Below are 23359 nucleotides of genomic sequence, written 5' to 3'. Positions count from 1 at the left end.
ATTGCACCATACAGTCCATTGCTATTTTCTGTGAGATGATGATGACTACTATCTCCCATCAGAGTTTAGAAATTCCAAAATGGTCATATTGAACAGCTGGGTAACTATTGAACATCATGGGGGGTTTGTTAGCTTTAGTTTAAGGAGTGGAATAAAAAGATCACTTCCTGCTATTTTGTACTGAGAGGGTGCCTTGGAAAAAGTGTAGAATAAAGAGTAATTTAAGTGTATGTGTAGTATAATGACACATTTAACTGTATGTGTGTAACACAGATATCCTTGTACACTTACATAATGATCTTTGGGGTTCTGGACAGGACTACTATAAATTTGTTTAACAAAAACCCATGCAGCTGTTATGAAGTCATGATGGCTCTTTCAGCAACATTCTCCTTTGTATAGGTTAGGACTGTATGAGTCACCCCCAATGAAATCTGTGATCTAAGCTAGTTAGGATTTTTATGGTATTTAAAATTCATCCAGACTGCATCAAAAATTTACCTAGAGTCCCAAGTTATGGTTTTGTTGAACAAGGGGTATGACTTTAATGCTTTACACACAACTAAGCAAGTTATAGAGTCACTTGATAGCTTTTGTTTCTGATTTCCACAGGCTCTCCAAGTACAATTTATGTAATAGACATATAAAATGAAATATGAAAATAAATGTTTGAACCCACATCTGTGTGGGTGTCCTACATAGAAATGTGAAAATGTTTACGTATTTATTGGCAGTATGGTGTGAAATGCTTTTTTTCCATTTAGCTGGAATTTGTTGTTTCCAGACTCCTCCTGTGATTCTTCAGCTGCTTAAATATAGTTAAAAGAGTTAATCTATCTGTCCAATACAGTAAAGTGATCCAAATTCTTGGGTGGAGTGAAAATTAGATTTCTTTAGGTTTTTTTGGATTCTGGCTGAAATTCTGTTGCATCTGAGAGTGTCAGCACCAGATTTCTGCTGGTACCCCTGCTCAAACACCCACCAGACACACCAGGCTTTTTGCTTGCTCAGAGGTGTACTCAAGGCAAATGCTTTGCTGTATTTTAAAAAGTGTGTGTGTGTGTGCCTGTATATATGAATAAGTATAGACCTATCTAGAGTTTATTAGCATTGCTATGAAATGTTTGCTTAGTGTCAACTTTATTCTAATTCTTGTTTGGAAATAAATAGAAAATAAAAGCAAAGCAAAAAAAAAATCCTCTGACAAGAAACAATAGACAAATTGTATCATTTGTCCATTAATGGGGAAGAATGTTAGCAAAATGTTAAATTCTGGTCAGAAAAAAAATGTTTTCATTTAACTGTCAATCTTTCTATTGGAGAAGCACAGCACTTTATGGTAGGAACAGGTAAACAAACTTGCCTTAATTACTAAAAGAAAAAAGTGCATGTGGGGATATACTATCCATGCTCTTCTGAAGATTTCATCTGTGAGGGCCTAAAACTGTAAGTCCTGATAGAGATGCACTCCCTGTTGATGTTGTTTGGGGATCTTGCCAAAAAAGAACAAGCCAGAAAGTACTATGCAGCACAACTGGACCATTCAAGAGCCCAGTTTTGCCCTCCATATGCAGCTAAAATTGTCTTTGATTTCAACTAGAAATGTGCTTGCAGGGTTGGGTCAGATTCTGATATTCTGATCCCATTAATTTGGAGGGTTTCTTCGCACGTATTGTGAAGAATCTTGCATGGGAGATTAGTTGACCATCAAACCAATAGATTTCCTTTAATGAAAAAACACCTGTCTACACTGTTGATCTGTATAAGCATCTACTTACTCAAAATGTCATGTCACTGACTGCCGAAACATTTTCTTGCTTCTTCTGCTTCTTTTCCTCCTCACTATGTTCATCATGTATACATCAAGTGCTGTTGTTTTCTGGCAGTTTCATGTGTTTACTTTTCACCCATACTTTAAAAATGGCAACTGTGCTGCACACACAGAGTGTCTCAGCTGTGTAAACCCACCTGGCTCCATTTTTCAGCTTGCACATGCTGAGACATCTTCGTTCCATACTGATCTAACCTGCAGAAATCGAGTCCAAACAGGAGGTGGTTCCTGGAGTGCAATACCTGCCTTGTATGGTGAGGGGTGAATCAGAATCAGACCACAAGAGTGTAGTTTTAGAATTAGTGTGTTTTTTGCATTATTTTGCAGTTGGATACATTACTGGTTTTGTAGGTCCTGCCATTTCAAAATATTCTTTTAAATATACACATGTATGTATATATAAATATATATGCATGCATGGCTGAGAGGGCATGTATGATCCTGTATGCTGGGCTCAATCTTTCTGTCATACTGATACAAATCTAGACAGTTTCTAATAACTTCAAAGTAGTTACTAAGCCTTTACCCTGAAATGAGAGTGAGCAGATAGTCACTATGTAGTAATTACAGGCTGTGTTGCAAACGAAATTTAAAATTGTGGAGCTTAATTCCACAGAATAAAAAAAAAAAAGCAGAGTGCCCTGAAAACACAGTTCCAGTGCTGTTTATCCTCAATTTAGTATATGAAGCAGTAGTTATTAGCAACTGATTCGGCCATTTGGTGATTTCAAAAGTTCAGGTAACATTTCAAAGTTCTAAATTCCTTTTCAGTGAAGTAAAAGCTAATAGTGTATGATGTATTTGCCATATCTCAGTGGTAGCTTCTGTGTTACATACAGTCAATGTTGTTCTGAATTGTATCTGTTTACCCAATGATGAGGTTAAAATATGCTATATAGTATGTGTAATGTGTTGATTACAGGTATTTGGAGTTCAGTGGTCTATTTAGTTTTTACTGTGCTGCTGTTTCGTAGGTATGTGTGTAAATGGGATTATGGATTGTCTACAGTATACAAGGAAATAATAATTAATCCTAAAGGAAAAGGGCAGTTATGTGACCTGCCTTAATGCATTAGGATAATATTGTTAAATCTCATAATTATCAGTTCTGCTTCAGATGTTACCAAGGGTTGTCCACAGAGCTGACTCCCTCACTTTCTGGCACGAAGGAATTAAACTTGAAGTTACTTGGAGCTCACTTACAGATTTGTAAATAAAGAATAGGATGTTTGCCTGATCAACTGCCTTGAATGTACAAGGTGGCAAAGACATGATTTCCAGTGTGTTACAGATCAAATCACTTCTGCGCACACACAGCTCCTGCTGATGTCAGCAGGAATTGTGATCATGTAATTGAGTGGCCTAAAATTCATCTTCTGGAATATAGTCATGATAGGAGGATGGGGATATCCTGGCTTTAAGGAAGTGCCTGGATGCTATGCAATACTGCTCATGTCATGTGTTGGAAAATAGCTTTAAATTTGCAGGAAGAGCTTTGAACTTTGCTCCAGTGTAGGTTGGACCTATCAAAAAAAAAAAATAAAAATCCATATGTAAAAAATGTGAATGCCATAGGCTGATCAGCATGGCCTGGCCTGGCATGTTCATGTACAGTATTCTGCTTTCAGGAATTGTGGCCTCTTTAAATAAAAAAACTGGAATAATTCCCTGCCCTGCAGGACCTACTTAGGAATCTCCTGTAGTATTCCCACGGCCAGGTGTAGCTCTCCCTTCATGGTTTATGTTTAAGATGCCTGATGGCAATAGTAATTAGGAAAGATGTGCAAACTAAACACGGAGAGCGTCCACCTTGTGCCTGGCTGGTTGGAGTGGGGTGCCTGCCCTCCAGCAGCACACCTGAACAGTGACTGAGGGAAAGCACAAGTCTGATTTCAGAGCCTCTTCAGTTGTCCAGTTAAATTGCAGCATCTTCCCACTTCTTCCCACTTCTCTCCTTTGCCTCTGCTCAGTGCTGCTTACCTGGACTTGTCCATGCACATCCCTTTACCTGCCATTTGTGAATATTAGATATTTGTCAGCCTCAGTACATGATAGCAGTCCACATGGTCATGTAAGATGTTAAGTGTGTGGGGCTAAAAGCTGGCAGTGGGCCTCATCTGATGTCCCACGATAGTTTGTCTCTACACTCCAAGTTTGGCACTCACATCTTAGAGAGGCATCACCTTGGCCAATGAGTATCTCCTCAGAGGGAGATGCACTTAGGGGTTTTTGTTTCTGCACTAAGATGGCATGTACTAATCTCCTCCTTCAGCCTTTGGCCCTACAAAGTTCAGTTTGATTGGAAGAAATTCCTCAAGTAGCTGCAATTAGTTTTCCTGTGAAGCAGGGATCCTTAAAGCAGAATCCTGGAACTATGTATAATTGCTATTACTGAAAATAAAAATTACATGGTTAAAAACACAATTTTAAGAAGAAAAAGAAAAATTATATGGGTTTGCCAGGACAGTTAAGTTTTTGACTGCCTCAGTCAACAGTAGTTTAGTATCATCTAGGTGATGATTATTAGCATGTTATTGCCACACTGCCTCCTGATACTGTTCAGGGTCTCTGTACAGAAGCCTTATTATTTCCAGTGAGCATTAAAGCTTGTCTCCGTTTTGGTGGGAAGGATGATTGTGTAACACTGAGAACATGGAGCTCCCTGTGTGTTGTGCCCACAAAGGTTCACAGAGCTGCACCTTCTCGTTTTAGGATCTGTTTAATGGTACTTTAATAAATGTTGTGTTAAAAATGCCTACAGTTCTGTATAGCAAATGTGAATTTTTATGACAAGAATGTGTATTTAGAGTAAAAAAAAGGTAATATAAAATCCAGTTTCTTTGTATCCAGTGAAACATCTAATAAAGCTCTGGTACCTGTGTTCTTGTTTTATGGCTTCATTGCTTCATTTAAGGCTTTTCACGTTAGAGGCTTTTTCAGCACAGTTTGGAGTTATGGGGTGGAGCTATATGTTAGACACAGGCTGTCTGTTACCTTAGGGGTGTACATGGACTGTCCCATGGGAGCAGGGAGTGTCCTCTCCACTTGGTTATTACAGGCACTCTTCAGTACCACAGGATGCTGTGATGTGTCTGTGCTGCTGGGGACACAGCAGGCTCTTGGTACCTCTTTTCCCCGGTGGGGCTCTCCAGCCCGGTTGGCCTAAAGCAGCAAAGCACAAGAGCCGGCGGTGCAGCCAGCTGGCTTGTGCCCATGGTGGTACCTGAAGGCGGGGCCTGCACTTCTGAAGTGCCTGTCTGTCTCCTTGTCCCCTTGTCCCCTGTGCCCTCCCACACTGCTCTGCCACCATCCTGGCAAACCAAACGCTGCCTGCCTGCAGGTGCAGGGGAGCAGGCTACCTGCTGCCCCACGTCGGGCTCCAGGACATGCCAGTGAGGATGTAAGTCCCTCCAGCTTCTCCCTGGTGTCTCCTGTGGGGTGTGGGGACCCCCCTCAGAATGGGGCACAGACAACTTCCTGACATGAGTGCCCTGTACACACACGGGAGCAGGGCCAGCAACTCAGCATTCTGCAAAAGTTGGGTGTGGCATATTAAAAGCTTAAAGCCTTTGTGCCTGGCAGAGGCTTAAAGTTTAAGGTTTGGGTTAATTTATCTTCCTAGCAAGGCCGGAAATGTTTTCCAGGACAGACTTCTGTTGCTCACTTCTACTGTGTCACAGGCAAACCCAGCCCTCCTACTCCTTGTGACCTCTCACTTGGCCCAGGTGAAGGCAAGGAGCCAGGTGCACGCTGCAGGGTTGCAGTAGAAGAGGCCATGAAAGATGAGCAAGTCTCTCAGTGACTCCGTGTAGAAATCCATGAATTAAATTTACCTGCTGCTTCAAATGTCTCCCCACTTCTTCCTACCCCACAGATGCTGTCTTACCAGCAGGAGCATGTTAATTGATCAGTACACAGAATAAATTTTTGCCATTGCTAAAGTACTTCCTAAACAGTAAACGAGCCTTTAGTTTGGGTCAGTATCAATCAGCAAAGCTTCAATCTCTTCTTTAAAATGTTGAAAGTGATACCAAATTTTCTTATGGTTATTAAAAGCTAGCTAACCTGCACAAAGAGGAGTAAAAATCTACAGCTCTTGGCAGTATAGGGCTGCCGGACAAGAGCATGGGGGGAGTGGCACAAACTGCAGCAGGAGCTGGTAAGCTTGATGCAACATCAAACACAGGGTTAAGTTTAGCATGATGGCCCTTAGTGCTTTTACTCAGCATCCAATAGCACGTGTTCAGCCTGGATGTACCCTACAAGCATCACTGCTGGGAAGGGGCAGGGGGATGTGGGGGTGGGGTTGGCAGAGGAATATGCCTACAGAAGCTGCCTGCAATTTTGGAAGACCCAGTTGTTCCAGTCTCCAGCAGCATTTCATACCCTTGACGCCTGGAAGATAGGCTGGAATAAATCCCCTGAGATGGATGTCTATAGAGCAGGTATTTGTTTATTGCAGGGCTGGTGGTGAGGGGGATAACTCCACCTAACTCACCCACCCTTGTCAAGTGTTGTGGTATATTTATACAGTAAGTATTGTCTGTGTCACTACAACATCATCACACACATGCTGGAACTAATTTACGCAGCATGGTCTCGTTATTAGATAATTCTTCTGCACTGCACTTGTACGTCCCCAATTCAGAGTTGTTGGGGGTCTTTGATGAAGGCTTCCAAGGTCTTCTTCACATCTGACTTTTCAACTTTGTCTATGAGCATGCGCAGTTATGGTGCTCCTAGGTTTATCTGGACCTAATCAGCCCAAATTCTTTATTTTGTGGCTAATTGGCTTTGCACTTGCCAATTTTTCATTAGTACTATACTTACCTATCTCTAAAGCTATCCACCTGGTGAATTTTTTCTTCTTTTTTGTCTATTAAGCAACTAGTTAACCATATACTAACCATTACATCGTATAGCGGGCCAATGTGCACCAAAGTCAATGCAAATATCCAGTTGGTGTTCCTGTCTTAGACAAACTGCACTTAACATCAGAGATCTTGGAAAGTGAGAGGGGGTTTATTGGAGAGGGGGAGGATGCACTTGAAGACCCAGTCCTTTTTTGTCTCTATCACAATCACACAGGTTCATCCTAACCTGAAGGTATGGCCTGAAGACCATAGCACCTTCATCTTCAAACAAAAATATTTGAGCCAGATGAGGTCATGGAAATAAAGAAACAGCGACTGAACAATAATCTGCAGGCAGATAGGAGTTTGCAGTGCTTCTTGCTAACAATTGCTCCCTCACAGCATTCTGATTAAAAGGAAGAGAGTTTTAAAAAACTCCTGCTTGATTTATAGGATACACATGCCCCTCTCTCATTAATATAATGCAATCTTATGCAGATACATTCAGTTTCTTTGTTCCTGTATGGTTTCCAGGGTTGCAAGCATCACCCTCATTAGCAAAACTATTGTCTGAACAAACCACTTCTGTTCCCAGAGTAGCCATCACATTTCTGAAGCTTGTGAAGTTTTCAAGGAAGAATTTGAGGGCATGAGCTGTGGTGTGTTTTGGATATGTCAGGTACCACACTGATGAAATAGCCAGGATAGATCCTACCTAGGAGTATAAAAAAAAAAGCCTGTTATTAGCCAGCGGTCTAAGTCCTCTGGCTCTGCTTTTCTGTAAACTCAGAAACATGGAACCCATCTCTCAGTTTGCATTCAAATCCAGGAAGAGGGGGAGCTATGTTACTGGGTGATACCTGAATGAATTCCTTGTTCCTAAGTTTCCAAGCCCTGCCTGGCCCAGTGCAGATGTGACCAGCTGTGGCCAAGAATATTGACACAGCCTGGGTTTGCCACTTTCGCCTTTCCCTAGTGCCGTATTCATGAACCTGGCAGTCATCTGACATCTTGCAAAAGGTTTTATAGGGTTGGTTTCTTAGTAAAAAATCACCACATTATCTTCCTGCAGTAATGGGAAGATTTGCCCACATTCATTAAACACTTGACCTAAAATCTGAACAAACTTATTTTCCATTGTGCAATGTATCTGCAACCCCATAAAATACATCTCTGCTTTTCCTCTAATTACAGCATTGAGAAATAGAAAGTGTGAAAAATGTCAGAATGAGCAATGATTCTGTGTAAACTTTTACCTTCTTTAGACCTTGTTGCTCATATAGAGTCACTGCATGCTCCCAAAGTGGCCAACACATTTTAATAATCCATTGGGATTGCTCCAAGACCAAATGTATGGTTTTATATTTTAACTGAAATGAAATATGCAATTAACAGTGAATACAAACAGCAAATGTCTGCAGCCTATTTTCCAGGCTATTGAGAAAAGTGGATTTGTCATCTGTCTACCTTTCAATCATCTATTTACTGTTACCATCAGCACTGAAACAAACTTTAAATAATGAAACAATCAAATTAATATGCTTTGGCAGTCAAAAAAGCAAATCACAGTAGGGATCATGGGGAAAGAGATAGGAACAAAGTAGACCACATCATTATGTGTTCATCCAGATACCATCAATACTAATGCAGGTGGGTTAGCCAGTATTAAGGAGCATGTGGCAGGCCTAAAAAGACTCAGTCAGGGGAGCAAGGATGAGCAAAGTTACAACAAACTTCCAGCTCAGGAAAGATGAAGTCAGGACTTCTCGGGTTAGAGATGAGGCTGATAGGAGGAAGCATCATACCACAAGTGGCATGGCTACAAGTGGTGGCCCACAAGCAGTAGGATGAGATATCACCTGGATCTTTCCAGAGGCATGTTTAGAGCAGACATAAGGAGAGGATTTCACCTGGCGGGTAGGTACACCACAACACTTATTACCACAGGAAGGCTGTTGAATGTTTTCATCAGCCCAAAGGAAGATTAGGCAGGTTCATGAAAAATAAACTTGTTGAAGGTTGCTAATACAGAGGCCAGTGGATTCATCTCACGTAATTCCTATGCTGTGAATAGTTTGGTGCTGGGTGGCTGGAGGAGTGCTTAGGAGCAGTTGCTTCCTAACAAAAAGAAACAAATATTACTTTTGATAGTAAATAAGGTAATCTTGCATGCAAATCAAAATCTGATAGCATTTGTCTAGTGATGAATAGAAGAAAAGTTAATTCGTATTATATGCATGTGAAGATAAGCTCTGCTTGGATTGTGCCCACCTTGAGCACCCTTCTGATTTGTTATCATAGGGTCAAAGTTTCATTTCAGCTTCAGCTTTATTTATTTCCATATTTAATCCTTCCTAATACCCTTGGCTGGACAGGATAATCAGGCGCTGAAAGCACTTTCTGGGAGAAAAAGGTTTTGTTGTGTCTTCGTTCACCTATTTGATGTACTGATTTTCATGAGACTGCCTGTATATTTTCCTGGTCCACATTTGGGTGACAGTAGTTTTGTGGACTAAGTATTTGTGCATGTAGAGCTTTATTAGCTGGAGTCACAGCTTGTCACAGGGCCTGGTATCAAGCCAATCCGTGTGCCTTGTCTCTGCAGTCCAGTCTGACAAGCTATTGGGTCTTCCTGCTCCATGTTCAAGGAAACAAGGACTACGATAGCCCTTTCCAGATCAAAAGCAAGCTTCCACATTGAATGCTTTGGGGTCATTAACTACATAGTTATACAAACAGGGAATCATACCCAAGATTCACAGACTTGGCAAAACAGAAGCACTGCAATTAATCAAACATTTTGGAGATGAGTTTGTCGCCTATTTGAATTACTGTATCACTAAAGTTCTAATATGGTCAGATCAGGTGCTTTTCTGTAATATGAGGATTATTACTCTGTACATCTGTTTGTGCAGACAACACGGTTTGCAAGAAAATCAAGTACAGTAATTTCACGACCATAAGGCGCACCAGACTATAAGGTGCATCCCCCGGGAGTCAGCAAAATTCGCAAATTTGTAGATCATATAAAGCACACTGGACTATAAGGCGCACTTTTTTTTACAGCGAGGCTCCACCCCCAGCTCTCCCCGCGCGGTTTCTGGCCGAGGCGCTGCCTCAACCCGGCAGCCATGGGTCCCCGGAGCCGCCTCCACCCAGCAGGGGCGGCGCTGCGGGCCCCCAGGCCCACCTTCACCCAGCAGCCATGGGCTCCCGGGCCTGTTTGGACCCCACAGGGGCGGTGCCACGGGCCCCCTGGCCTGTGTCCACCCAGCTGCTGCGGCACTGCTGGCTCCCCCCACGGCTCACAGCTCACAGTTCTGGGGTGGCAAATGTCGCAACTTTGTCCATCAGATAAGGCTCACCGGACTATAAGGTGCACTTCCAGGTTTCGGGGGAAATTTTAGTCAAAAGGGTGCGCCTTATAGTCGTGAAATTACTGTAGTCTATATTCTCCTTACTACAACAGTTAAATGAGTAATCTAAACTTGGCTCAAACTTTTTGTATGGCTGCATGATTGGTCTGTGCATAGCAGGGCAGGGCAGGAGGAAGCTTTTTCAAAAAGCTTCTTGCAAAATCTGACGGTACCACTGTGAGCACTGACCACATTGTCTGAACACCGCAATTTCAGCTCAAAGCTGAGCGGGAGGTACACGCTAGGGCCATTAGCTGCCCCTCTTTGGAAAGCAGCAAGGCCAAGCTTGTGCATGTCAAGGCTGCTGAGAGCTAATGGGGGCTGTTATGCCACACGTTGCAAGCAAGTGCTGAAGTACACTTGACGTTTCAGCGAGGACTAAGACTAGTTACATTTACTGCTGAAGAGGACCATGAAAAACCAAGCCAGCCATTACTGAGTACTTAAGATACAGGAAATTTAGGCACTTGGCTTTTATTGGCAATAATTTATTACAAGCTGGTGCCCTGGGCTACCCATCCACACTGTCCAGAGGAGCACACATCAGGTAGGATCTCAAGTTTCTAAGAGTTCAGTTAAATGGTTCTGACTTCATAAAATCTGGCTGTAGCTTAGCCTGATTAGGAGGAATTGGTGATTTTAAACCAGAAATAGGAGCAAATGAATGCAAATGCAAATACATCCTTTCTGGTCTGTTTGCTGGTGTAGGGGGAAACATGGTTGCTGCTGCTGCTGCTGCTGTTCTCAAATGTCTGTCACTTTCCTTCTGCTTCATTTTTTAATTAAACCTTGAGTCCTCAATTAGGGCTAAAAGGACTTGACAAAGAGAAATGTAAATCAGCAATTTATGATGAAGCTGCTTCTCAGCTTGCAGGGCTGTTCTTTCTGTTCATTGAAAGCATCAGTTGTGCAAAGGCTGCAGTTAGCAAATATGTATGTGTAAAGTGCTTTAATTTGCCCATAATCATAATGTTTATCAAAGGAGAGCTCTGAGGAGCTTTTCCTCTCATGTTCTCTTTGTGCAATGAAGATAAGATTTTGGATTAAATAAATACAACTCTTAGAGTAAAAATGAAGCCTAATTTGAAAGACCAAGTTACTGATACTCAGAACTTGCATACACTTTGCTAAATTATTCAGTCTACTTCCTGTTACTTTTTTTTTTAATTGGTCCTTTTCCCAGACATTCAGAAGAAATCTCTTGACCTTCAAGAAAAATTAAATAAATAGCTTGGAAAATTATGCTCACAATTTTTGTAATAACTTTTAGTTCCATAGCACTGAGTAGAATAATAAAGAATTGAATTGGAACGTCTCACTTTACATATCAAACAAAATGTTTCAACCTGCTACTGCTGCAAGGTACTCTTTTCTTCTCTTTTTCAGGCATGATGGACAAAAACCAGGACAAAAACATTATGGTCTTTACTAGTGGTGTGTCATGGCAATGCTTGGCAGCTCCTATTGCAGCGTTCTGTTATCAGGTGAGTGGAAGAAAGTGGAATTCCATGAGGGCAAAATATCAATATTAACTTTTGGTTTGTTTTATCCGGTGGGACCCAGTGCATGTTCAGAAATAGCTTATTAATAAATATTAATGGGATTTATTCACAGGTTTGTAGAAGTTCTCTCTTACCTAAAGGCAAATACTGCAGCATTAATGATCTCAGTGCCATTTTGATGGATTTGGAATTCATCCTACTGTGTTGTAAGAACTTTTTTTGAAGAGCCATGTAAAGGAGCTGAAGAATTGTCAGGAATTCTAAGTATTTTTATTTTTTAATATATTTTATTGTCTCAGAAAAAAAAAAAGGGGGATTCTGCCCCGTAAGCATCATACAGGCATAAGTGTGAGCACTTTAAGGCACACTTAAGGAGGGAGAGGACCTTCTTCAAAGAGGAATTGTCCTGCGTTTTTATAATTTACAAGATTGTGTATTAATTTGGGGTTGGTTTATTTTCTGTTTTGAAGTTTGTTTACAGAAACACAAGGTTTTTCAACGCAAAGCTGCTAACATGTCTCACGTTAGTGATGCACGATCACTGGGCTTCAGCCCCAGGCAATTCTCCATGAACAGGCCTATGTGCCAACTGGTTTGAAGCTCTTCCATACTCTCCTCCTGGGGTTGTTTTATGTTGCATTTAACACTTAAATACTGATGGATGTGGAAAATAGAATATCTCGATTCTAGTCCATACTCTCTGAAAAATTGGACAAGTTGGAAGGGAACAAAACAGTTTGGGGATGTGTTGTTATTTTGTGATTAAAAAGGGGAGGGATAGCTTCAAATGAGTAAAGGAGAAGAGAGAGCAAAACATATTGGTCTACTGGGTTTTTTTTCCCTCATACATCTTTCCTTGAATTGCTGTACAAACATCTGGGGCAGATGGTTCAGAGCACATTGACCTTCCAGACAGAAAACCCTCTGCAAGCAGATGCTGATTCTGATATGTATTTGCACACCCTGTTTGGGGGTCATGTGTGATCTTTTAACAGGTAATTGTCTTGTGCTTGTCTCTCACAGCATTTCTGCTATAGAGTTGTGCCTGGTTATGCCCTTTTGCCTTGGAGCACGCCTCATAGGCATTTATACCTCTGCAAAGTGCGTAGATTATATGAGTGCTTTAATTTGCAAACACATTGCATTCACTTGGAAAAAGCATAAACCCTTGGGAATGGGAGCTTCTCTGTGGATTTTTCAAACAGCTGGGGTCCGCAGTGGTGGAGGCTTGGGGTCCCACACATGCCCAGCTGCCCAAGGGTGAGAAGAAACATCCTTCCCATCTGCTGGGAGAGGCTTTGCATCACTTTGGAAAAGCTATTGCATTTTAAAGTACAATATGACTGTCAGTTTCTGTGCCTTCAAGCTGTTTTTAAAAGCAGCATTTCTTCGACTGACTGTTGTATCTAAGTTGTGTTATTTGAGATTCTGTTAATTACTTATGTTTGACGAGATGGTTCTTCTTTTTCTTCGCCGTATCTCAAAGACCGTCTTCAAAAGTGCAGCTGGCTCTCCTGTCTGGGTAACACCTTCCTGATAGTTCCCAGTCATGTCAGGATATAAGCATGACTCCACAGCAATTCCAGGTGCCCCTGTGTTGCTGCTGTGCAGTCAGATGGCAGAAGGAATAATTCCTCTGAGACACTGTCTACATGCTACATTGCTCCTGCTGCTTTGAAGGTGGTGAACTGTGCAACCCTGAGCATATTTGTGCGCTGCTGAAAGAATTTTCAGGAAATTCAGGAGAGACGTCTGGCTCTAATGAGCTCATTCTCCAGACTAAACCAGGGCTTGTGCAAATCTCATCCTATAAGGACCCACTTCTTAGTTATTATAAAATCCATGTGGTCCTGTTGCTGTTATTGAAGCAGCACACGTATTAGCTTAGTGTCTGGGTCTCATCTGTGTTTATGTCTCACTTATGTGTAATCAAACCGAATCCACTCCCCTGGGAATCATCAGTGGTTCAAAATACTCCCTGTCAGACTGACCTGCATTTTCCTTGAAAAGATTGTTTCTCTGGTATTGACAGTTTTACAGAAATTTTGCAGTGGCTAATTGTGAACTGAGCTGTCCTCAGGGATGTCTACTGGTTCTTCTATTTTCAAAGTGTAAGCGCAGCATGCACTTTTTTCTTCATGGGGAGGGGACAAGAAAACATCTACTTTCAGGATCTACTTCTCCATCCTCTCTCTACCCAAAATTGTCCTTGCAAAACCAAAAAGCACTGAATTGTGATAGGTTTAAGAGGATCTGGGTTGCATCAGTCTGTGACAATTCCTTTCCCAATGTTGCTCAAGGATCAAATTGGGTGAAAAAGGGCTTTTGACAACCAAAGAAAGTGTGATGTGAGCAGCTGTGAGGCTGCAGGCACAATTTACCTTAGTGCCACCAGCCAGACATTGAAACCTGTTTGTGGGGTACTTTGAACAAATCACAACTTAAATCAAGATGAGTTGCTGCTTTACAGCAGTGAACAACCCTCAAAATCCTACATTAAGGAGCCAAACACAACATGTGCTTGTCTTGTACTGAAGTCCATAACTTGCTCTGCAAGTGCTCCCTGCATTGTTTCTAGTGCCAGCCACTGTTAAGGGTGGCATGACTTGTTTTGTAAGTGTCTGCTGCTTGATTCAGCAGTGTTGTGACCTAAGAGTGATGTACAAAGCACAGTAATTCTTATACTGGTCCATGTAGTCTGACCATGTGTTAGCAATGGACTTAGCACTGAATACTAAGGATTAAGTAGCAGTGTTTGCTTCCCCTCACAGGGAGTGGTGGTGGGTCTGCAAACACAGTCCTGAGTGCAGATAACAAGGTTGTGCTGTAACTTCTTACATGGGTATCCCCAACAAATTGAAAAGGATTAGTTATTGCTCACATCTATAAATTCTTAATTGAATAGTGCAGTGAGACTTCAAGTCACATTTAAGAATCTAAATCAATATTATAGTAGCACCTCTTCAGCATTCTTGTCTTGTGTTAGGCAGAGAAGAGTAAGCCTGACTATAATAAACATGCAGGCATGCTCAAGGCTATATTTGTATCAAGTAAGTTGTGATTCCTCTTGGGAGAATATTCGGCACAAGCTCCCTCTTGCACAGCACTGTGCTGAACGTGTCTTACAAATCCACCATATATAGTTTTGGTTATTTCTTGATTTATTTAATCAAACAGTCCTAAAATTCGTTCTGGATCACATAATCTTCCATTTTAGCCAGATTGTGGAGATTCTAGAAAGGGCACTCTATATGCACAGCTACTATGAGGCATCAACTGGTTCATGTTTAAATAGATAGCTCATATTTTGGGCTGTTTTTTTTTTTTTTTTGGTAGGCTATGGATTGTTCCTTTCCTCAACTGTTCTAATTCTTCCAACAGGATTTTATGGTCATCAGAGCAGTAAAATCAAATTCCTGTCAGTAAAACTGAATCTCAGTTGGCTCATTCTTAAAGAAAAATGAAGCGGAGTTAATGTGGTGTTACAACACCTTTTTATTTACTTATCTTGTTAAAAAAATAAAATAAAATTAATAAAAATTTTAAAAAAATAAAGTTCCTTCATACAGAATGTGGTCCTCTTTGCTGTCTGACTTAGTTTGGAGGACAGGTGTCTGCTGAGAAAGGCAGGAGCCTCTCTTTGAAATGGAGAATGTAAACTCCCTCCCTCCAAATCATTATAATTTTGAAATCAAGGGGCTCTCAGGCAAAGATATGGGAATTAGGAATAACAATTCTTTACTAGGGAAATTAAAATAGAAATACAGTACTACAAAGAAACAAACTCCAAACCCTGACAAAGTCAGAGTACAGGCAGGGTGTTGGTAGTAGTTTGATTAAATGGTGGTTGCAGTCCTCTTGTAGTGACAGATGTAGTTCAATTGAAGAAGTGCTCCTGTAGAAGGTGCAGTTTCCCTCCAGAGGTCCAGTGATGATGTGGAGAAGTCCGGTTTTCCTCTGAAATCCAGGGGTGTCCCAAAATCTCAGTTTTTATCCTGGTAAGAAAGGCTTGGCTCTCCCCCCTGGCTGAAGCATCCAATGGGATGAAGTGATTTTATCAGTCACACAGTGGGACTCAATGGGCCATTAGCAGAAATTGACTGGCTGGAGGAAGGATGGGTTGTGAAAAGATAAAGAACAATGCCCTGCCTGGTTTCAATGGATGGCCCATTAGCAGAGTATCTCCCACAGAGATAAGGATCACTGTCCCACCTGGTCTCAACAGATGGTGATAGAATAGATGCTTTTGATCACATCCTGTATTGCAACCCAAGACACTGTCATAAGCTTCTCCAAACTTCCAGCTTCTACTTGTTCTAGTAATCTCTCCTCTTCATAGTCATGTTTGGTACACTCATTGAGTATGGCTGACAGAAACAGAGAAAATTCTCATTTGATTTGCTCTTATTTTCTTAACAATAAAAACAAAATCCTGCCCGGGTGATCAGAAAATACCAAAATAGAGAGTCCTTTACTGTTCTTCCCAATGTCTGTTTGTGACCTTTCTTGTAAGCATGTATAGGGGGCTGACACTGGCTGCATGCCAGGTGCCCACTCAGTCGCTCTATCACCCCCTCTCCCACTAGGACAGGGGACAGAATAGGATGCAGAATGACCAGCAGGGTGAAATAAGACAGGTTTATTACAGCAAAATAGAGAAAAAAGCTGAGATCTGCGTGCACAAGAGCTAAAGAGAAAATAGATCAGTCTCATCAAAGCAGCAGCGATGTTTGGACACTCCCTGGGAAGCAGGGCTTCAGCACACGTACAGTTCCTCCAGAAGGCAAACACTGAAAACTCACTATACTCCCCCTTCCTCCTCTCTTCCTTAGCTTATATACCTAAGCTGACATCATATGGTGTGGAATATCCCTTTGGCTAATTTGAGTCAGCTGGCCTGGCTGTGTCCCCTCCCAGGATCTCGCCCACTCCCATCCCTTTAATGGGGAAGGAATGTCAGAGGGACAGCACTGCTCAGCAGCAGGCAAAGCACTGCTCTGTTATCAACACCCATCCAGCTTCTAATGCAAAGCACTGTGAAGGCTGTGAACTTCACCTGGGTCAGTCCCAATACAGCATGACCTTTCTAATCCTCGTCTGAAGGAACAGCCTGTTTATGCTAGAGATGAAACTGACCTCGGCTGCAGCATTGCAATTGCACTGTCTACGCAAAATTCAGGTCACTGGTCGTTTTCTTACCTCTGCAGAGCAGAATTAACACTACAGCTTGACGTTAATGACTCTAATTGCCTGTAATGAAATGAAAGATATTTTGCATGACCTTGTTGGCCAGGGTGAATAGCAGAAAAAAGAAGGAAAATCTGTGATATATGTTGCCTCATTTGTTTCTGCAGGTTCCCTTGGGCTAAATTACTGCAGTGATGCAGTCAGCTTTCTTCACCATCATTAGCAGTGCTGAAAACCCTCTCATAATGACTATCTTTACGGGGCAAAGGTGGTGTTGAGCAAGTGTTCATGTAATGTTCTGTATGGCAATATGCTGATGCTGCAGTAAATGTTCAGCTTGTTCCAGGTTCTTTCACCAAGACTGACCTCAGATGTTGAAATGGGAAGCTGTATAGCCAAACCCACCATCTTTGAATACCCTTTCATAGACACCACTAATGCCTTAAGTTTTTGCTTTTATGTTTTTTCGATGCTGTACTGCATTAGTGTATAACTCTGAACCTCGTATAGAGTGTTAGTAAGTTCTCTTCACAGTTTGGTCAGACAAAATAATCCTTTCTCAGATGGGAACCAAGGTCATCATTTTAGCCTCAGGCCCAGAAAGTACAAACAAAAGTGAATTGTGGGGAGCAAACTGGGGGAATGTGATTCATTACCTGAAGCTATAATTGGAAAATTAACCCCTGATATGCAAATAGACCGAAATTATATCAGTCTGAGAAAACTTGTACTCTCATCCTTTGTGGGTGTAGCTTAGTGAGGCTCCTGCATTGCCCAAGGTGTATCTTTTGAACGCCTTTAATAAATACCTACTTTATTTTTTAACTCCATTATAGCCTGTGTTCTAGGTAGCCTCTCCAAGGCACCATGAGGCCTACATGCCGTTTGTGGTGCCAAGTTTGTGGAGCAGCCTGTGAAGGAGAAACCACAGCCAGGGCAGCCTAGAGTGGTGCCAAGGCTCTGTGCAAACAGGAATGAGTGAGCACATGTAGGGCTGGCTGGCTGGAGAGAAAGGGACCCTTGGAGGACAGTGACAGCAGGTCATTGCTGACCATCTGGGCAAGGAAAGATGAGTCTGACAGCTGTGCTGGCTATGTACTGTGAATGTATAAAGAATCTGGGAGCAGGGCTGTCCATGCCCAAACACCGGGAATACATGGATTTAGTGGAGGAGGTGTGAGGTGGGAAAGCGAGCCCCAAAAGGCCTGCAGTTAGCAATGATGATACACCAAGGGCCCAAGCATGCTGTTAATCAGGAGACCTCCTTTTCGTGGGGTTAAATCCTGGAGGGCACTGTAGGCTTGAATCTTCACCTGCTTCCTCCATCAGTGGACTTCTTGCATCCTGCATCCCTGTGGTTCACAAGCACTGAAAAGCCCTTTGTGGTATATTCCTCTTTCCTGCACAGCACTGTCTTCTCTTTTCTCTTGTGTGAGTTCATACAGCTGCAGGCAGTGAAAAGGGAAGTCCAGGTGGTTCCAAAATGTGTGATGAGAAGCACATCTGACTGTCAGAGATGTCTTTATCCAAGAAAATTAATAACTTGAAGATCATGTAGGGGATGCAGAGATGAATAGATCTTTTTTTTTAAGCAGATTAATAAACCCCTGAGTATAAAAATAAATGAAGAAAAGGGCAAGAAAAGTGAGTGACTTGGCATAATCCATAGAAAAGGAGGTATGGGACTAGGTGTTGTAATTTCTAGTTCCTAACCTGATGTTCAATTGTCTGGACTACACTTCCCTCTGCTGCCCTATCTTGAATTTCATTAATTTAATTACTTCAATGACAATAGGAGCGAGGCCTTAGATTAGGGTTTTCAGGTACAGGGAATCAGAGACTCACTGCTGGTTTCTGGGGTGATTTTGCTGGTTTGGAAAGCAATTAGAAAGGTCAAGATTTCAGTTACTTGTAAATGGTGACCATGGTGATTTAAAGTTCCTTTATTTGCCTCCTGCTTTAGAAACAGGAGGTAAGAAGAATTATGTGGACCCTGGTCAAGCTGTCAGTTGATTGTTATATTTGTTGGCACTTGCCTATAACCACTGAGTTCCTTTATAAATATACATATATGCCTCCTGCAATACATTTTTAAGACAACTGAAAATAAATGTTAAACTATGAACCGTGTGATGTGCAGACTTACAACAAAATCACAGTATGACCTATTGGATCCATGTCTTGAACATCTCAAAATGTGTCAATACAGAAAAGGCTGAAAATCAGAAACTCAAGAAGGACTTACTGAGGATCTACTGACATCTTGGGTAGGGGAAAGGACAGCCTGTGACTGCATGAATATTCACAATGAGGGGTGAGGCAGAAGTGGGTTTTCCCTCTTCATCAGTCTAACTGTATGGGTTTCCACCTATGTCTGCTACAGAGAAAATAGCAGCATGAGTAGATCATGCAGGCATAATATGGATCCCCCTTTATTTCCCTGGGTGTGGAAGGCTCTAAAGTGCAGCCCAGAGGTAGCCAGTAGGAGCTGGATCAGCCTGGGGGTCTCATGCCTCTGAAGGAGCTTGATGGAAGAGTGAGAAGGAGATTGCCTGAACAATAAGACATAGTGTATAATTTTTCTTCCATCTTCATGCAGGGGTTCAAGGAGTCATGGCTGCAGTTATCCTAGCATACCGAGGTATGCACACAAAATTTACACTGCCAGCTGCACTCTGCATGCAGCTCATGTGCAGGGAAATGCACATGTAGCAGGTTCAGAATGCAACTCTCCTTCAAACATGAAATGTCAGTGTAAAGCATGAGAATTAGGAACTCACAGCTGAAACCCTTGCCATTTGCATGCAAAGGAGTTCCAGCGTCATCAGAGTTCCCTGTGCTTTTCTTACCATAAATTAATAAAACATTCTGAGTCATGGAGAGGAGTGCAGCTCCCATAATTGCAGGTGAGTGATGCAAAAGTGGCATGGCAAAACCAGCAGCTCCATCCTGCTGTAGGACATGAAGTGACAGAAAAGCAGTAATGCTGGCTCCACCAGCAGACCACCTCAAAAGCCTGTCTGCCTGCACTGAGGCACCTGCAAACATCCCAGCTCTGCTGGGGTGTCAGACTGGGAGTTTGGATTCATCCCAAGACTTGGCTGGAGAGCTGAGAGGATGCCTTTCTAATGCAATTCCTCCATTGACATTTGTCTTTCATCAGGAAGTTCTGTGCAGCATTGAACAGATTTGCCTCAGTGCAAAAAATTAATACATGTAAACATTTATTCATGTTTGCAGAACTGCAACCAAAAAGGGACAAAGCTTCCAGAAAAAGAATCCTATCAGGATTTGTGGAAAGCAGTGGAAAGTGGTCATCTACCACTTGCATTGTACCCATGGCAAAGATATGACTATCCAGCAGGAGCTCTGGTGAAACCCACCATCCCTAAAGATTTTCTGTAGCACTAAGGACACTAATGGCAGAAGAAAGAGGTCACATTCAGGAGAAGGAAAGCAATACATCATTTCCAGGTTTGCTCTTTGTATAGGGTTCACTCAATAAAAAACAATTGTCTGCTTCCTCCCGTCCTGCTGTTATGGGTGACCTGTAAAACAGGCACACAAATACAGCATGCACATGCCTGTTGTTCCAGCTGCAGCTCTCCTTTGAAAGATCTAACCACATACTTGTTCAAGTTACTTTCTAAACCCATCACGATTAGTATCGTGTCATGTTTCTTGGAAGCAGCCTGCTTTAGGTCACAGAGTGTAATTAAAGGCAATTAATGCAATTACTCACAACTGTGCTTCTGATAATGCTCCAGATGCCATTACAGCACTGTGCCTCCTGCTGCTGGTCCTCACAGGCTGAGCCTTTATGTTCTCCTAGTGTTGTCATCGTGGTTAAACCAGGGGGCTGAAAATGGGAGTACAATTTATTGCTCCTAACTCCCTTCTCTCTGAAAATTTCAACTGTGTTAGGCAGAGCCTAAACTCATTACTTTATTCACTGACTGATGAAGAGTAAGAAAGAGAGTGAAGATTGCCATTGAAAATGATCAGTTGAAAGGTTATAAAGAAAATATATGAAAAAGTGTGTTTTACAGTTGTCTGTTCTACAACTAAACATATATTAAATGTGCTGATTTCTTCTAATGAATTTTATAATTATGGACTAAATTTTCAAAGGAACTGTAACTTTAGGCAGCAAAATCTGAAAGACTTTAATTAGCTCTGAACTTCAAACTTTTGCTTTGCAATCCAGCCCTGCCTTTCCCTTTTGTCTCAGCCACTGCCAAGTAATTTACAGTTCAAGAAAGGCTAATGGAGCTGTAAACAAAGCACAGATTCCTCTCACATTTCCTTTATTGGGCTGAGGTATAGCCACTGCTTCCAGAGAAGGGCACACATGTAATTATAGAAATACCTCAAGTCTCCTGCTTATCTGCAGAACAGGTACATCATAAACCATCTTTCATCTTTGGAGCGGTTTGCTTAGGGGGCTGAAACCTACCTGAATTTACTCCCTGCCCTCTAAGTTTACTTTTATAAAGCAAGTGTTGGTTTACTGGGATGATTATTAAACTTATTAAGTCTCTAAAGAAGGATTGACTACTGTAAGTTCGATTTTAAAGGTTGTCTCAGATAGATAGTGAGGTATCTTTGGATCCCCTTGTGAGTCTGTCAATCACTGCAAGCACATTAGTGTTCAACATTTCCCACTTCCACCAGCATGAAACAAAAATACCTTGTCTGAGCTGAATGGTGTTGAAACAGTTTTGTAGTGATTCCGTTGTGATTGAGTTCATTAGCACAGGTCAGAGCTGCCTCCTGTTCTCCTGGGCCTCTCTCAAAATGCAGGTTCAGCAGTGCTGGAGCCTGAGCAAACAGCTCTGTCCTGCAGCAGCTGATGTCTAGAAACACAGCCTGTCTCCAGGACCAGATCCTGCTGCTGGGCTTGGAGTGGTCCAGGAAAGCCAAAAGTTTTGGCAGTGATGGCTTAGTCCATTTCCCTTCTTCCCATGGGGTGGTTGCAGCAAAGGGGAGTCTGTATCCTTGGAAAACTGCTTTGTTTGAAGAAGGTTAACTATGAGCAGAAGCTGGTAGCTGACGGTCAGAATCAGGGTGTGTTAGTGCATGTAGGGATATTTCAGGACATGAGTGCAAATGAGCAGAGGTCAGCAGCCTGCATGAGCTCCTGGCAGTTCCTGTTTGCTGAAGCTGTGTTTGCTGGCTCTGGGACCTTGCAGGGCAGGCAATCCTGTCAGGCACAGGCTCTGTGCAAAGCTGAGGCTGATGTCCAGCTCTTTAGTAGCTAGCAGTGCCATGCAATATACAGGCTGGGTCATGTAGGTACCAACCCGAGGAAAATCTTTCCAGACCAACAATGTTCACAAGCCCTGGTGTTAAGCATTTGCATCTCAGCTGATAAGAGCTATGGTTTGATTTTTAGGTCTGCTCAGAAAAACCACTGGTCAAAGCACAACAGAGTTGCAACAGAGACTTTGGGACCCCTCACAGCTCAGGACTCCTTTCATGCACTCCCGCCTGGCACCAAACTTTGACTGTTCCACTAAGAGTGTGGCTCACAAGAACTTTGGAGAGAAGACCTTTAAATGGGTGCTATGGCTATAAAGGCAGGTCAGAAATCAGGATGATAAGACAGGAATAAGTAGTAATTGTATTAAAATGGAAGCATCATCTACCAACATATGGCATTGTTTAATTTCTTCTTTCTACAGTCTGTGCAGAGCCCAGAAACCCTCAAGATTTTCACCCTCTGTATGGTTTCTCTCACACAGCTTTGTAGAGTGTATCAAGCATAAATCAGTTATGCAACTACAGTTCCCAGTTTATTTTCCCCTCAGCTGCCCCAGTTCTTCTTCCAGTCCCATTTCCCTCAAACCCACAGTGCTCAGCTGGACTAAGGCATCCTTAGTTGGGATTGGCACCCCTGGCTAGCCCAGCAGCACCACAGCACAGACGCTGTCCCTCTCTATGTGATCATTGCAATATACAAGTGAGCAGAAGCTTTCCTACTGAATTCAATTACACCTTCTCATGATATTTAGAGTCACAGTGATGTGACTATTGGGAATGACAGGATAAGAAATAACGTGCCACTGATGAAGGTGGGAGCCTTAATCCAGCTGAAAATGGGCTACCCTAGCAGGCTTGATGGAGGCAGGTTAGTTTCCATGAAATAACCACTACAGCTATCACAAGAGTGCTCAGTGTGCCATCATCCACTGCCTCAGGTCTGTAGAACTTTGCATCACCCATCTTTTGACAGCTACAGCACAAGCATGTTTGTTTGGAGAAAGTCCTTCTGGTATGCCTCCAAACACAGAGGAGATCCCCTTTGAGCAGTGGCTATAGAATAGACTCCATTTGAACCTCCTCTGTTCTGTGGGAATTGGTGTGAGGTATGCCAGGGCTGTGTTTCAAATGATGCCCATCCTGGTTGTTGGGGAAAATGAAGAGTAGCAACTTGAGTGGTTCCCTGAATTATCAAGTCTGGTCCCACCTTCTAGTGTCAGAAACAGAGGATCAGATTTGAAATATTATCTCAACTATGAGTTTATTTTATACTTTGATCTCTATCCACAAAGCCACTCAGTAGTCAAA

General features: G+C 42.2%; 1 protein-coding gene across 1 annotated transcript in view; it reads left to right on the top strand.

Moving 5' to 3' along the window:
• The first annotated feature begins 11515 nt into the window (after positions 1–11515).
• Positions 11516–23359, top strand: part of LOC117010537 (complement component C6-like) — a 98859-nt gene continuing 87015 nt past the window's right edge. Inside the window, exon 1 of the mRNA XM_033085051.1 lies at positions 11516–11584. Within this exon, the coding sequence (XP_032940942.1) occupies positions 11519–11584 (66 nt within the window). The 5' untranslated portion in view covers positions 11516–11518. The remainder of the gene's footprint in view (positions 11585–23359) is intronic.

The sequence above is a fragment of the Catharus ustulatus genome, chromosome Z, assembly GCF_009819885.2.
Source record: "Catharus ustulatus isolate bCatUst1 chromosome Z, bCatUst1.pri.v2, whole genome shotgun sequence".
NCBI lineage: Eukaryota > Metazoa > Chordata > Aves > Passeriformes > Turdidae > Catharus > Catharus ustulatus.
Note: the sequence above shows the minus strand (reverse complement) of the source record. Positions and strands in the feature narration are given on the sequence as shown.